Below are 16,330 nucleotides of genomic sequence, written 5' to 3' on the forward strand. Positions count from 1 at the left end.
TACAATTTATTAATATATTGAGGATATTATAGTGCAGAATTCAATACAGGAATAGTGAGGGGATGGTTACAAGGAGAATCTTAATTGTTCTGTTACTATTTTGGCAGATGTTTTGAATTTTAATTAATTAATTCTTAATTTATGAATACCTTGAATCAGGGCCTATTATTGATTTATGAATGTAACTATGAATACGTTCTCCTAGCAGAGAACAGATTTAGGCTATTTTGTCAATTTCACAAACACGCACGCAGAGCGAGGCTTTTACGTCACTTAGATCCGGTTTCTGATTGGTCAGGTCTACGTAAAACTGCGTATGACGTTAATTTGAATTTTCAGCGGCGCGTCGGATGTTGACAACGAGAGAGCTGTGCAGCAGCTTGATCCAATTAATTTATAAGTTGTATACTACATATTTTGTATCATCTATTAGGAATGTCCTTCTCTAAAGCTCCACTAAGGAGATTCAACGACCATGTGGGTAAGTTGGGCTGTATTGCTCTGAAATAGTTTTAGCATCAATAGGATTATATGGATCTTTGTTGCCATTAGCTTAGCGTTGTCGCCAGGTTCTTTGCATCTCGTTTTTGAGCAGCCCTTGCTATTTTAATTTATTTGATGTTTCCTGGGATTTCAGTCGTTAACATTCTTGGAACACGAATCATGTTTCCTCTTTTATCCGTAGGTTGCGCCCCTCCACCCGGCGCATACGACGTTAAACATGAAGAGCTCAGAGGAGCCGCGTCTTTCGATAAATCCGAGCGCTTCAGACCCCCTAAACATGGTGAACATCTATGCACGTATGGGGCACAAGTCAAAATAAAACACACTACATGTTACACTAATGCGTGTTCATGTTTACAGCAGCCAACAACCTTCTGCCGCCTCCGTCTCCATCCAGGACAGGCTTAGTGTCCCCTGTTCGAAGGACCATGTCTGTGGATGGGCTGGTAAGACCTGATTTAAATAAACTGCCTAACAAAACCAACAATGACTATTTACTGGTTTATCAAAGAAGCGTCAGTTGTTTATATTGCTCTTTTCTTATTTAATATCTTTCTTCTCCATACTTGACAAAATAGGCTGATGGTGCAAGTGCAAAGAAGGAAAAGACCATGAGCATTGATCTGAAACAACAAAAACTCTTGGAAAAAGAGGTGAGTTCAAACATGGACATAAGGTTGCAGTCATATTGCAAAACAGTATTAGTTTAATAGGCTAATTTTCACCTTTCCAGGTCAGAGCATTGGTACAGCAGCGGGGTGAGCAGGACCGGCGCTTACTGGCTCTGGAGGAGGACTTGAAGAAAGCAGAGGCTAAACTATTGGCTGCTGTCAGGGAGAAGACTGCACTCACTGCTAATGTTACCACCCTTGAGAGGCAGCGGGCTGAACTCAAGAAAATCAATGAGTTTTTAAAGAACAAGGTCTGTTCTCCGATTGAGGGATAGTTTTTTGAGTTGTCTTAATTTGCTACATAAACATGTAATTTCTGTTATGTTTTTTTTAGGTTTCTGCTGATGCGTCAAAAAAGAGAATAAATTCTCTTACAATGGACTTGATGGAGGCCAGAAACAATTTGGATGCAAAAAATAAGGTATTACTGTAGTTCATTAAAATGAGTTATTTATCATAGTAAACAGCATACATGTAGTTCATTCAGTCTTATTATCATTTTACTAGGAGCTAAATGTCCTGCGTGTCAACACTGAAGGCCAAGTGAAAGCATTAGAAACAGACCTGAAAGCGGCAAAGGACTCTGTAAAGTCCCTAAAGGAGAGGAATGCAGATTTGGGTAAGGTGAAATTCAGATATGTTCTAAATGTAGACCATTTAAGCTAACACTAATTACTGTGTTATAACCTGCAATGTAGAAGACCTCCACCAGGTTACAAAAAGTCAAATTGAAGATGCTGAGAATGAGAATGCAAAGTTGGAGGGTGAGTTTTGAAACAACTTTTGAAACTCCTTTTCTCTTTATTAATAAACATATATAAAAATTAGTAATTAAAATATTTTGTATAGCTGTCATCAGAGAATTGCGGGAGGAGATTCAGGTGCTAGAGGGATATCTCGATACAGCAAATGAGCAGATTCTGGTAAAACTAACAAACTTCAAGAGATGTATTTTTATCACTAACCAATTTTGAAATAATGTTTGTATGGGCTTTACAGGATCTTCGCTTGAAACTGGAGGAGACCGAAAAAGCTACTGCAGATTGTCAGACGGAGACAGTAAAGTAAGTTTAATGGCTTCTGCTCAACTCATTTCTTAAACAAGCACTCTGACACTTGTTTGTCTACTTTACAGACAGCTCCAGTCAGAAATGGGGCGGCAGATTGCACAGCTCGCAGCCGCCAAAGAGGAGCTTAGACAAAAGGAGGAGGAGGCGCTGCATTACCGGCAGGATTTGGATTTGTCAAAGGATGTGTTACGGGAAATGGAAATGAGACTGGAAAGCCAAGAGCTTGAGTTGAAGTCCTCTCAGAAGTCAGTGGAAGACTTGGAAGACCAAATGATGACTGTGAATAAAGAGCTCCAGGCGTCACATGCCACGGTTCGCCAGCAGGAGGCAGAACTCTCACGTCTGAGAGAGGTGTTGAGGCGGACAGAGAATGAGCTGGATGAGAGAGTGGCTCATCTGGAACAAAGGTGTCTCTTCGCTGAAGAGGACAGAAGTAGGTTTTCAACAGTTTCAACATTGTAGTAAATTATTATCTATAATTTATTTTATGCATATTGATTAAAAGATAATACATTAAAAAAGTGGTGGCTCTGTTTACCAAAAAAAATTTAATTATAATTTAGACTCATTTTGACAACAGGAATTAACTTTATTACAATTGGGTACTTGTTAGAGATAGTATCTATTAATGTCTATACAATTTATCTCCAGTCCTAAAACTGTGACTTGACTTGACTTAATTTTATAGGTAAGACTCAGAAAGAAGGCCTGAGGCGAGTGGAGGAACTAAAGGCTGAGCTTAACTCACTGAAAGAGGCTAAAAAAGAGGAGGAAAAGAAACAAATTCAACTCCAAGAAGAACATACAGCCATCTCAGAGGAACTGGCCAAAGAAAAGGTAATATTGACCTTTTATACACATACCTATTGGTTGTTTCCAGTTTCTGGAATGTGATTAGGTCATACTCCCAGATGGTTACAAAAGCCAGATTTTCCTGAATATATAGATACAACATTACCCATCTATTTAAAATATATTGGCCTATAAAATGTTATGATGTCATCTGAAACCTAGCAATTAAGACTTTTGGGGGACTTTTAATCTTATGCTATTTTCTGGATCCAAAAACATGGAACTGTTTTCTTCATATGTATCTATTTACCCTCTCATAAGCTAAAAGTGTAAAACCTGATGCATGTAATGTATAAGCACAATGGAGCTCAACAGTGGCCGCCTGTTCCGGTTCAAATCTTTTCCCATAAACTTTTGGAAAAATTCAAATATTAACATAAGAGTTCAAAGGCATTGCAGAGGCAATGCTATGTGGTAACTAATATCTGTAACGCAGATAAGCCCAAAATCACATTTAAAACACAAGATTTTAGAAATGCTTTGATAACGTAGGGGATTATAATGTTTCAGAATCAGATTTAAATAAAATTATAGGTATTCTGGCCATTAGTTACCACATAGCTGATTAGCCCTGAGGAGCATTCAGATTTTTAATGTAATTTTTTTTAGTCTACGGGAAAAATAAATGAGAAATTTTAGTCATTCTACTGATCACTTCTATTTTTCTCTTGACAGGCTCTTGTGGACTCCCTAACCGTGTTGCTGATGCAAGAGAGGGAGGAGTCAGAGCAGAAGATGGGGCAGTTGAAGGAGGAGCTTGAGGAAGTCCTGGGGGAGCTCTCTGTCATGGAGGAAGAGGACCTGAGGAGGAGGGATGTCATCTCCCAAAACCAGGAGAAAATGGAGAAGCTTCAGACTGAGAACGTGGAGTTGGAAAAAGAGCTGAATGACACAAGGGAGCAACTGCTGGGGTGTGTAATCATTAAACATAACATACAAGTTAATTAGTAGGTGTACACAGCGTTTTTAACAACATAATTTGCACATTGTAAATTTTAAGCGAGCGGAGGAGGAAACGATGTTCTCTGAAATGCATAAATCTACAGCCTAATAAAGCATAGTAATAGTGAATAGTATTTCTTCTAATCTGTATAAAGCAATTGTCAAAATAGAATCAAATTTCACAAACTAGGAACTTGCTTTGGCTGTAACATAAAACCATGAAAAATAATAGCAATTATAAACTATGATAAAATAAAAACAAGGACATGCATGAAATTAGGTAAATAAAATACAGAAGGTGCATAAAGCTAGGTCACATCCCCTCAATTAGTTATATACACATTTTATAGTTTGCAGTAGTTTAGTAACAGTAGTACACAGTTACTTTCTTTTCTTTTCTCAAAGCTGACATGTAAAAATAGATGTTTGCATGTAAACTTACCTGGCTGTGCATGTTTTTTTTTTTTTTATATATATCCTTGGCAACTAAACTCCATATAAAGCTGAAAGCGTTTACAAATGTACATGGCATGCACCTAAATATTGTGTGAATATAATACATCTAATTTGTTGCTATATAAAATATCATTGCTTGTTCTATTTCAATCTCACTGTCTGTCAGTATCCAACTTTTGTTTTGTAACCACATGCTGTTTGCTATTCTTCATGTTTTATTTTCAGAAACACCATTGACGTAGATGCTTTGAAAGAGGAACACTTGGCAGCCATGACAGAGCTGAAGGAGGAACACACGCATTCATTGAACAAGATGGAGGCAGCTGTGTCGGAGCTCCAGAGGTTAGCACAGGCTCTTTCTCTGTTATGTTTCATGCCCCCAAACTCTGCATATGTTAAAAGTTCAACACTGCTGGTTTATCTTTGCTCCTAGGACCAAAGAGACGCTGATTAAAAGACAAGAGGAGCTAGAAGGCAAGGTGCAGGCAGTGACCCGTAAGCTACAGGAGATGGACAAGGTGATACAAGAGAAGGAAGATGAGATCAAGAGAGCAAGAGATAGTTTAAAGGAACACCTGGAGAGACTAGCGAGTGAGAAGCAAGCCAAGGATGAAAATGCAAGGCAAGAGTGTGTCAAACCCAATTTTACTCTGCTGAAAGTCTCTGCCACTTTCTACCTCTTTTTTTTTCTCTAAACTCTTTCTTCTTGACTTGATAGGGAGTTGCTGGAGGTGCGGACCTGTCTTGTTCAAAAAGAAGACGAGATGAAGGCGATGGAGGAGAGTAACGCGGCTCTGATCAGCCAGTTACAGCACGAGATTGAGCAGCTGAAAAGAAAAGGGGACGTATTGGGGCAACTTGAGGCACAGACGGGCCAGACTATTACTCAGCTCCAAGATGAAAAAGAATCGGCGTATAAACTGCTAGAGGACGTCACCAGGGAAAAAGAGGACCTCCTAAAACTGGTTGAACGAGAAAAGGAGCAGAGAATAGAAATAGAAATGACACTAAAAACTGAAAGGAGCGTTCTGGAGAATTTGAGTAAAGATTTGTGAGGTGGTCAAGATGGAGGTGGTTCAACTACAGACTGAAATCCAACAGGTCAATGAGGAGAAAGCTAGTATTATATCTCAATTAGAGCAGTCGAAGGAAATCCAGGTCACGCTCCAGGATAGGCTAAAAGTAACAGAGCAGGATAAAAATGAGGCCCGGTTAAAGGAAGCAGAGAGATGGGGAGAGGAGATGCAAAAGTTTAAGATGGAGTTGGAGGAGCAGAGGCAGGAGAGACGGGCCCTGAAGGAGCAGGTGGAGGTTCTGACACAGGAAAAGGTGACGCTGCAGTGGGAGATGGAGGAGCAAAGACAAGAGTTCACCAGACAGATCACAGAAGCACAAGAGCAAAGGTAAAGAATGGTTAGAATGTACAGGTGCGCTTTGTAACTTTTCTGGTGCAAGGTCTGCTGGACTGTTTGTCTCCATGGGGACAAGCACTTGATGTCACGTGGTGATGTAGCTCACAGTAAGGATCCCAAGGTCAAATGGAAATAAACATCTTTTTGATTGAGTAATTGCAAAATGATTCAGTTTAATGTCATATTTGCAAACAATCCAGGCAAAGCACCATGGACCTAACCCACCTGCAAGAAAAATTACACAGTGCATCTTTAAATACTTATAAATGGCTGAAACTTGTGCTGAAATTTGTGTTGTTTTCTCTTGAAGTGCCTCAAATGCGGAAGTAGAACACTGGAAGACTCTATATGAGGAGCTGCTTTCAAAAGTGGGGCCCTTCCAGGTCAGTCAATAGTTTTAGTTTAAGCTTGTTTAAAAAATCAAATGCCAATTAAATAAACTAATTATAATGAATAAACTTCTGTGAAAGTTGGTTGGGTCCTATAACTGGATAAATATACTTAATTCCCCCCTTGAATGCAAATAAATCGATAAGCTCTATGTACCCACCCACACCTACCAAACATAATTCTTGAATACAAATTATTACCAAATATATACCAAACTGAAACCATTCACTAAAACTGCTATGGCATAACGCGTAAATGGGAAATACTGCTTCAAGCTGTTATGGTAGTTGTTTTCTGATTTAAGTAAACTTAATGTCTACAATTCCTTTTTTAATTGTAGGAACAGCTTAATGCTTTTGCTGCTGAGAAGAATGCACTACTAAATGAGAAAGGGGCCAATCAGGAGGAACTCAACAAACTATCTGACGCTTATGCTCGTCTGCTGGGTCATCAAAACCAGAAACAGAAAATAAAACACGTGGTGAAGCTCAAAGATGAAAACTTGACTCTCAAACAGGTAAAATAATATTCAGTTTGTGTTGCCATAGTCACCAGGAGGTGCTGTAACAGTTTTCTTTGGCATTGTTTGTAGGGCTGCAACAAATGTAGTAATCAACTCGTCACCATTTATTTTTTTGCATTTAGGCGGCAAGTCAAATGATTGTTTATTTATCATACGTTGAGATTTTTAGTTACATTTTTAACCATAAAAAGGATTGAAATATGGCAACTGAAATGGTTCTAGATGGAGAATATTTGGTGTAAAATTTATGATACTGTAAATGCAACAAATAATGTACCTGTATTTGTTAAAAGGTCTTGGTTTAGAGGCAGTATAGTTCAGTTCTGGTAACGATCATGTCAAAATATTATTCAAATGTTTTTAGTAGTCACAATTATTCCGATTAATCCACGCAGTCCTAATGCTCTGGTTCATGTGTTTAGGAGGTGTCCAAGCTTCGCACACTGGTATCCAAACAAAAAAGTGACATGGAGCAGCTGAAGTTAAAGATCCCCGGGGCTCAACGCAGGTTTGACCCGAGCAAAGCATTTCAACATGACAAGGAAAACTTGGAGGTCTCAAAACCACTCCGAGAAGGTATGTATCTTAATAACACTGTGAATAAGCCCAAATTTATCAGATTTCTTTTACATTTTTTTTAAATATTTCCTTGCTTATTTTTGTAGGTAATGGCAAAAGCAAAAGGAGCTTCTCAACTGGCATCTAAAGCCTTATTTTATTGTTACTTTTGAACTCTTAATATGTTTTTATTACATAGATTTACAATTTTAGCATTACAAAAAATAACAGATACTAGTCCTGAGTGACAGTATATTAATTTTAGCTTAATCTCTCCACAAGCTATCCTGCTGTAACATTTTACCTGTAAATAAAGATTGTTTTTATAAAAAAAAAAAAAAATCTTTCTTTCTTTATTCTCAGATTTATCCAAGTGCTTATAATAATAAAATGTGGAAATTGACCCAGTAGTTTGGTGGGATAAAACCTGTTGTAAATGTAAATTAGTTTTACACCAACTAAGAAGCAATTTGCAAAGAGAATTTCAAAAATATGTTGGAAATTACAGGAAGTGGAGAGTTCTAAAACACTTTGATGACATCTTACTGGGAGAATTCTGTCCAAAACTTCAGCATAATTTACACAAGAAACACATTTTACCAATACTTGAAACATTATTTCAAAGTGTTTTCTTATAATAATATTTGTCAATTATTAATCTCTATACATAAGAGGAGTTTTGGTCTACTGTTGCTAAGTAACAGTTATGTTAGCTACAGATAATGATCTTAAATATGTTTTAGTAGAATGAATACTCCAACCTGTCATAGGCATTTGAAAGTTAAAGTAAAATAATATGAAGTCCTAAACGTCTCATGTTCAGTGTGAATCTTGTGCTTATTCTTGGTGTTTTAGGCTCTACCAGCAGAGAGCACTCTGAGACTGTCTTGTACTAGAGGTGACTGACTCGAAACTGCTCCACAAATAACGTCTCAAAAACAATTGACAAATAAATGTGACAAATACACAGTAGTAGCAGTGGCTCATTTGGTACTGGCAGTTTATTTTGTTGTGTGCTTTTAACACAGTTGCTAGGCCCAGTGTGATAGCCATGCTTCACAGCTAAGGGTAAAAGATAGTGTTTGAATTTTGCATCAAAAGGGAACAAGATTGAGCCTTTAAAAAAAGCTGATTAATATGTAAAATAAAGCATTAAAAGTTTGACAATTTGATAAAGCACAGCAAACTATAATTTTATTGCTTCATAGTTTTTAACATCAAGGCATCATCGTGAACCAGTTTTAGAAAACATTCAAAAGGTAGCCTATTTTGAGCTATTTTGGCCTTACCAAGCAGGTGCTATCGACTCTCTTCTCAACTTGGTTTGGACTAAAGTAAAAGCCCTTGAGGACCACATGCTGAGAGTAAGCATCCACAGGGTCAGACCCACAAAGGGGCTGTTTGGAGCAGGGTGGCAGCCCAGGACAGGGGCACAAGCGGGGAAGGCACGGACACTGTGGCCCTCAGAGCTACAGCCAGGTAAGTTTACATGGAAGCAGCTATTTTTACATGTCAAGTTTGAGAAAAGAAAGTGCTGTTACTACACTATTGGAAACTATAAAATGTAACTTAAAGGAATTGTAGATAAGAGTTTTACTTTAAATTTAATAAACTTGATCAAACTCAGATACGTGGTTGACAAATCAAAATACTACGTTTACTAAAAACAATGTTAGTGCTCCTAGAACTTAATTTCATAGTTGCCCAGGGACAGACTCGTAAAGTTGTGACTGCTCATCTGCACCAAAGGCCTTGCCAAACAAGTATAACAATTCAAACCTTTTTTTGAAGGAAAAATATTTCACAAATGCTAAAAATAAAAAGTATAAACAAGTTTACCAAAGTCACTTGGTGTCAAACTTTTATGTACCTAAACTTGCACTTATAGCAAACACAAATCCACTCATCAATACCTATTATAAGAGGGCTTATGTGATTCTTAATGGCATTTAGGTGAAGCAGAGCTGCTCTAATGCTGCAGCTGATACACAACTCCGTGCCTTTAAGAATAAAACCGCATGCTGAAGCAATCGGCCAACTCAAAATAAGGGCTTTGAAGAGTGAGGGGGGCTGAATAATTCATCTAAGGCCAGGATGAAACGCTGTGGAAAAGTCTTGTGTAAAGTCATTGGTGCTTATGCTTGAAATCTTAAACAGACAGTTGGACACAAGTAAGAGATTCAAAATGGCTGACGGTGATCTGGAATGTTTTTAAATGCTGCTTTCGTTACTGTGTGACATTTCACATCTTCACCTTATGCGGTCAGCTGAAAGGACAGTTCTTCACTTATCTCATTACCATGTACTTTGGCCATTAGGTGGAGAATAACCTAGGCCTAGACCCTAGAGTGTGTATGGTAAATAGACATTTACACACATTTATAGACATTGGCCCAGATTATCTTTGATACTCACAGTTGGAATGCAAAATATGGGACCAAATTTGCCCCATAACTGCAAGCCTCGACGAGCTTCATTTGACTGGAGCCTGAACTGTATGGGTGACGTCACACTCGCTTAGTCCACTTCTTTATACAGTCTATGCTAGACAGTTCATTAACAGATGGCCATGAAGACACTCACACTCAAAGTTGCATCTGTTAAGTACGGTTGTTTTTATTGTTCAAAATTATCTTAAAAAATGCATTCTTGTTGTGAGTGGGGTCCCCTCTCTCCACATATCTGACCAGTACCTTTACCTATTAATGCTGACTTCTTATCTCTGAGTTTTATGCTATGCTGTGATAAAAGATAAAACAATATCTCAATAAGGACAAGCAGATGATGTAGCCTCCACCAGAAAAGTTACTTGGTGCACCTTTTAAGTTGCCAACTCACCTCTACGACAGCATCTCAATCTCCTGTATCATTTACATACTCCTGTGTTGCAGTATATCAAAAAAGAGTCAAATCTGGCCATCACCGTCAGCGTTTTGTTACTTTTTGCTCAATTCAATCAGCGATAGATCCTCTTCCAGTCCACTTCCTCTCAAGGTGAAAAACACATTTAACAGTCATTTAGTAACGATATAGACCCTTTGTGGACATTTTGCACTGAGCTGCAGAATATTGGATTGAAAATGAATCATTTTAACTGTGGCTTTAACAATACACCGGTGCTTGGCATTACAATGTTGGCAAGTGTCTGACAGTATCTGCTCCTCTCTCTTGGCAATGGTCCAGACTCCTTGGCAGAGCAGATTGGCTGAATTATAGATCAGGCTCACGCTGCTCTTTACTTTCATCCAGGATATTATATACATCACTTCTGAAAGTTCAAATCTTCAGAGACGATGTGGAAACTGGCTTACCTGGGTATGCGATAGGAGCTGAGTGCAGTTTGGTAAAATAGACATTTATCAAATAGTGCTCTTAATCAGTCTCCCCTAAACATTTAGACCCAGCCACTAAGATGTTGCCCTTTCTGATATGCAGGACTGTTGTTCTGGTTAATTTATTATTGAAAACCAATAGAGAAGAAGTTCAGATAATCAAGAAGTTTCTGTTATGTGTTGATTATGACACATCACACAAAATCCTACCACAAAAAACATGCACAAAAAATCCTCCAGCTTACATAGATCTGGAGATGCGTTCACTTTTCTTTACAGGTTGCTCCAGCTGCACTGAAGGATGAGTCAAATACAGAGAACACATTTCTCTTTGGGTATAATAAAGTATATAACCTCTGATCTCACCCTAGAATTAGTTTTAATATTGACAGCATTTTCATCAATATAGTAATATATTGATGAAATATGATGAATTGTGGTCTCTAGAAAATTACATTTAAGTTAAGGATGGTTTACTTTGTTATTTAACAAAATTTGTCTTTATTATTTCATAGACTATAGCAACTCATCTTGAGGTATTGAGTCTAAATCAGCTATACCTACACAGAGTTTTAGTCATTTCAGAGGTAGGATAAGAAAAAACACCATCTTAAAATCTGCATTACAGTGTAGATCCCTGATACATTCATTAAACTACCTTTACAATCCATAGCAATGATAGTTTTTGTGTTTTCAGGTATTAATGCATTAAACATGTACTGAAAAAACTATTTCTTGCGTAAATTAAGAATACAAACTTACTTAAAAATGTCTTTTAATTGGCTTCACTGAGGTCTGTGCCTTCAATAGACCTCCCATCCAAAAGTGACAGCCTTGGGAGTCTGGTGAAAAGGAATAGGTGAGAAGAGAGCTATCCTCTGGTACCTCCACCACTGTGATTTGAGGTGCTGTTAAACGTATACCCAAGAAAGTCCACTTTTTGAAACTGGCTCCTCCTGGGATTGTCACACACTTAGAACAACATGCGCATTCCCCTTTTCACCTCGGTACCACAAAGTCTTCAAATACATCAAACACTCACCGATGATGACGCCTGTACCATCCACAGACCGACAAGCAGGGGTGGGGTTGAAAGTCGACCAGGTCCCATAGGTGCAGCGTTGCGTAATGTGTCTCCTCTTCTCCTGCATTTGAAGAGATAAAAGTCCGTATAAGCAGCTCAGCCTCGTGAAATGTTGTTAAACTGCTGTGATACAGAGCTGCGTTCACTTCCATAATTACCCCTGACTTTTGGAGAGGAGATACTTCAAATACTTCAAAGAAATCAAAAAGCACAGATAATGCTGCAGACAACAGAAACAGGCTTCAATCATTATGTTTTCATCAGGGGGTTAATAAAAGGCAAAAGTGATGAGGATTTTGCCATTTATAATTTAGGTTATAAAACTGAAATATAACAAAACAACACAAAATTTGAAACAAGCACACAGATTCAACAGGAGAGTTGGAGTGCAAAAGCATTTCATATTAGATAGATTTACTAGTTACATAACTGTGGTGCTGATATTTTCTAATATAAAATATTCCCAATTAAAAGCAATGGATGAATGTATTTATTAGACTTTATTGATCCAGAGGGGAAATTATTTGGACACAGCATAGCTCTTACATCACAATATATTATAATAACAAAGAGACACACACACACACACTTACACATATCTAGGCTGTATCCTTGCCTATTAGTACTAGACATTGAAAAGTTTGGAGAGAAGAGGGTATAGGGAGCAGACTCTGACAAACAGTAATTATAAATTCTGAATAAATAGCAAAATTACCCAGAGACTGGGTTCAAATAAGGCATAATTATATAACTGTATACGTACAAGTAAAAAATAAAATACAATAGAAATAAGTAATAAAAACATCTTAGCAATTACACGAGAGCACATAAGGAGAAACAGTACAAAGATGATATGATGATTGACAGGACATAGGGTTATCTATTACATAAGGGTGAGTTGTTGCATTCTGTAGTAGTGCATTTCAAGACACCCAATTTCTTTACAGTGTATTATCCATTGCTAAAGGAGGAAATACAGGGTTCCCTTATGTAAAAGTAACAGGTATAAAAACTTGTATGGAGCCTGAGTGATTGAATATTGTCCAGTTCTACATGTTTTTCTTTTGTATTTTGTCATGTCTTCCCCCTCCAGCCACCACCAACCCTTAAGGCAACACTCTCTGCCTATTATTGGCCTATTCATTTGCTGTTATTCATATTTAGGCTTATTTTTTTGAAGAATAGTTAATCACTGATTCTTTTCTTAGTGATTTGTAATAAATCTGTCTGTCATAAAGTTGCAGTATGATAATTCTGAAAAGAAAATCTGTGGAAAAAGTTCTCAGTATTAAACTATTAGGGACAAGATTGTTGACAAGTTGACAACTGTGGTACTAGACGATGCAAATTTGCTTTGTATGCTTCATTTGAATAGTGATAAATTCCCATTAAAAAGCACTCCAGGCCAAAACAGAGGCAAAGTTGAGCGTTTTTGAGCCAAGGGCAGACAGGACTTGGCAGGTCAAGCAACTCTTGTCATATGCAAACATTTTCTCCGCTTTCACACAACGGAAAGACTGGACACATCCGGCTGCTCCAGACACTGCCCCGAATATGTGACACGGCCCGCTGACTCCCATCCATGACAGAAATAATAAAAAATAAAATTCCCTTGTGTAGGGGGGTGTGCTGGGGTGATTGAGAGAGGGCTGCCCTGGTCCGTGCTCCCTCCTGTCCAAATCGTGACAGGCGCTAATGCTAAACTAACCCCTCTTCTGACCTACTTTGCTTGGCCACAGTGTCTAGACCTTTACATATGGCACACTTGAATTAATAATGCATTAAAGGATCAAGTTGTTGCTTAAAGATGTAGCCTTATCAGACACACGCACACACACAGACACGCATGCACACGCACACTCACACATATCTAGGCTGTATCCTTGCCTATTAGTACTAGACATTGACAAGTTTGGAGAGAAGGGGGTATAGGGAGCAGACTCTGACAGCTGAGAAAATGACTACATGTTATAAGTGTGACAAGTTCCCCAGAGAGAGGAGAGCCAGGACAGAATGATGGCTAGTTTGATTTTCAGGCCAGAAAATAGATTTCTATTTAAACCCTCATGTGACCACTGCTTTGAGCTCAGCCCAGGACAAGAGAATTTCAGTTTGTGCAATTGGTATTTTTTAAGATTTAGAATGAGCTATCTTTGTATGATAGGTAGTCCTGAATTAAAATAGGACTATATGAAAATGTGAAGGATTCTGGTCATCAGGAAGTTTTGTTTTAGGTATTGACAGTTCATCAGCATCTTAAATAAATAACCTTGTTCATTAATATCAACAAACCTACTACTCAAACGGCAAAGCAAAGTAAGTTTATTTGTATAACACAATTCATGCATCATCAAGTGTTTTACAGAATAAGAAAGAATTAAAATTAAAATCATAATACAAAACATAAATAGCCTAATCATCATGAAATTAACATTAAAAATCTTTCATTCATATGTACAGCTAAACAGAACTAAATTTTAAACCTGGATTTAAACATAGAGTAGAGGCCTGTCTCACATAAGTTAATTTTAGAACTGATTTTAAGATTTTTGACTGTTTTTAAAACTTTTAATGGACTGGCCCCATAATACGTCTCGGACCTCGAGGGCCAATTCCAGCTTGTGGTGCCTAAATCAAGACTTAAAACCAAAGGGGACAGGGTCTTCTCTGTGGCCGGACCCAAGCTCTGGAACGCTCTGCCCAGCCACTTCCGAACAGCCCCCACAGTGGAGTGTTTTAAGTCTCACCTACTTTTATTCTCTGGTTTTAACACTGCATGGGTTGTGTGGTCCTCTGTGTCTTTTATTTATTTATTTTATTATATTATATTTATTGCTATTCTGTGTTTTTGCTCTTATTTATTGTTTTAAGGCTAGTATGATTAAATCTGATTTTACCTTTTTTTTAGTATTGTTATTATGTATTTGTGCACCACTTTGCAAACTGTTTGTTTATGAAATGTGCTATATAAATATATGAAGTGAAAAATAAAATAAAATAAAAATATAAAGTGGATTTGATCGGATTGGAAGTGCTTCAAAGTGCATTAAAATCAGGTTATAAAATGCGCACGGCCTGATCAGCACCTCAGCGCGAACAGTGCCCATTTAAACAATCCGGAAGTGATGCCTCGGTTTCCTGCAAGAGAAGACGCAGCAGCAGCAGCAACGACACGGATGGAGGAGCAGTGAGGACAAGCGAGGACAGGCGGAGACAGGTGAAGACAGGCGGAGACAGGTTAGTGCTATCGTGTCTTTAAATGAAAAAAAAAAAAAACAAAAACAAAAAAACAAGGGCGCGTAAATTTGGGTGAATTACTCGAGAAAGTAAGGACGTCAGTAGCGCGCACTGAGTGACCATTGAGGAGCGGCAATAGCGAGTAAGAGTGTAAAACTAGGTCAACAAATCTTATTTTTTTCTTAATTGCGTTTGATAGTATATGTAGTTAATATGATTAACTGAGATTCAGGAGCAGAACCACGCCTCAGCCGCCCTCTCCTCTCACCAGTGAACCACAACTCACCTCGACCACGCCTTTAATTTCCCAGAAGCCTATGTGTAGCAGCCTTTCCCATCATCTCAGTTTGTCTCTGCTAACTCGACCCCACCCTCCCATCCTCTATTTTGTCTTTCAATCATAAGACCCCTACAGGGGGCGTCCCGTTCCGGCTGGGCCAATTGAAGATTGAGACGGAGCCCCCACCCATAATCTCAACCCAGCCATCTCTGCCCCGCTTTGTACATTATCAATAAACTTCTTCGCACTATGTCGTTGTTGGTGTGGTCCTAGCTAGTGAATGAGTGAATAATGTTTTTGTGATTGTTGTCATCAGATTCTCCTATCCTTGTCTATCTGTAACAATTTTTCTAAACGTCTTGGCAGAAATTTTCTGCATGTGTAGGCTGTCAAGATTTTCAAAATAAAAAAATGGGACATCCCCGCTATTTGGGTGGTTCATAATAATAAAATGGTGAAATTACTGTGTAATTAAGGACAATTGTTATACAGAGACCATTCATGAGTAACATATTAGTCAATATAGGCACATTTTCCCTTTGTGTTTTGGTTATTTTAAGCAGCTTTTCTGTATTTTACCTAAACAAATGACAATTAATGCATCTCTTTACTGTTGGCAGGTGTCATATTGACACCTGGGACATTTCTTGTATAAAGCTGGGACAAATCACTGGTTTTGGATTAATCTGGTGGAACAGGGGGGTCTCAAAACTGAGACTGTCCCAAGTAAATAGGGACATCTGGTCACCTTATCCATGTGATAATGGTTTCTCTTCATCATTAACCCTCTTAAAGTGTTATTTCTGCACTTTTGAAAATGCTACTTTGAAAATTCCCCGCTTCCATCCACCCCAAATATAGCCTGATTCATTAGCCAGTTTCACTTTGAACAAACCGTCTGACCTCACAGCCTTAGATTTCGTTCGCTCGACGGTAGGTGGGTACTTTTTATCATTTAACCAATCGCTGCTATTTTGTCGGGACGTATGTAATGCACCGCTTATGAGGCTAACTGGTAT

The 16,330-nt window shown here is 38.2% G+C and overlaps 1 protein-coding gene across 1 annotated transcript; it reads left to right on the forward strand.

Annotated features, from left to right (window-relative positions):
• Window positions 1-344: 344 nt before the first annotated feature.
• hmmr (hyaluronan-mediated motility receptor (RHAMM)) lies at window positions 345-7,695 on the forward strand. Its single transcript, XM_055159642.1, is given in 21 exon segments — window positions 345-481; window positions 686-784; window positions 865-950; window positions 1,083-1,157; window positions 1,238-1,426; window positions 1,510-1,596; window positions 1,683-1,794; window positions 1,874-1,939; window positions 2,025-2,098; window positions 2,175-2,239; window positions 2,311-2,678; window positions 2,934-3,082; window positions 3,773-4,008; window positions 4,721-4,837; window positions 4,929-5,117; window positions 5,214-5,547; window positions 5,549-5,898; window positions 6,218-6,290; window positions 6,638-6,814; window positions 7,243-7,396; window positions 7,486-7,695. Coding segments are annotated over 21 exon segments (3,087 nt in total). The 5' UTR covers window positions 345-435; the 3' UTR covers window positions 7,527-7,695.
• The last annotated feature ends 8,635 nt before the right edge of the window (window positions 7,696-16,330 follow it).

Source organism: Boleophthalmus pectinirostris, unplaced genomic scaffold, assembly GCF_026225935.1.
Source record: "Boleophthalmus pectinirostris isolate CB_2022bp ecotype Guang Dong unplaced genomic scaffold, ASM2622593v1 HiC_scaffold_23, whole genome shotgun sequence".
Taxonomy (NCBI): domain Eukaryota; kingdom Metazoa; phylum Chordata; class Actinopteri; order Gobiiformes; family Gobiidae; genus Boleophthalmus; species Boleophthalmus pectinirostris.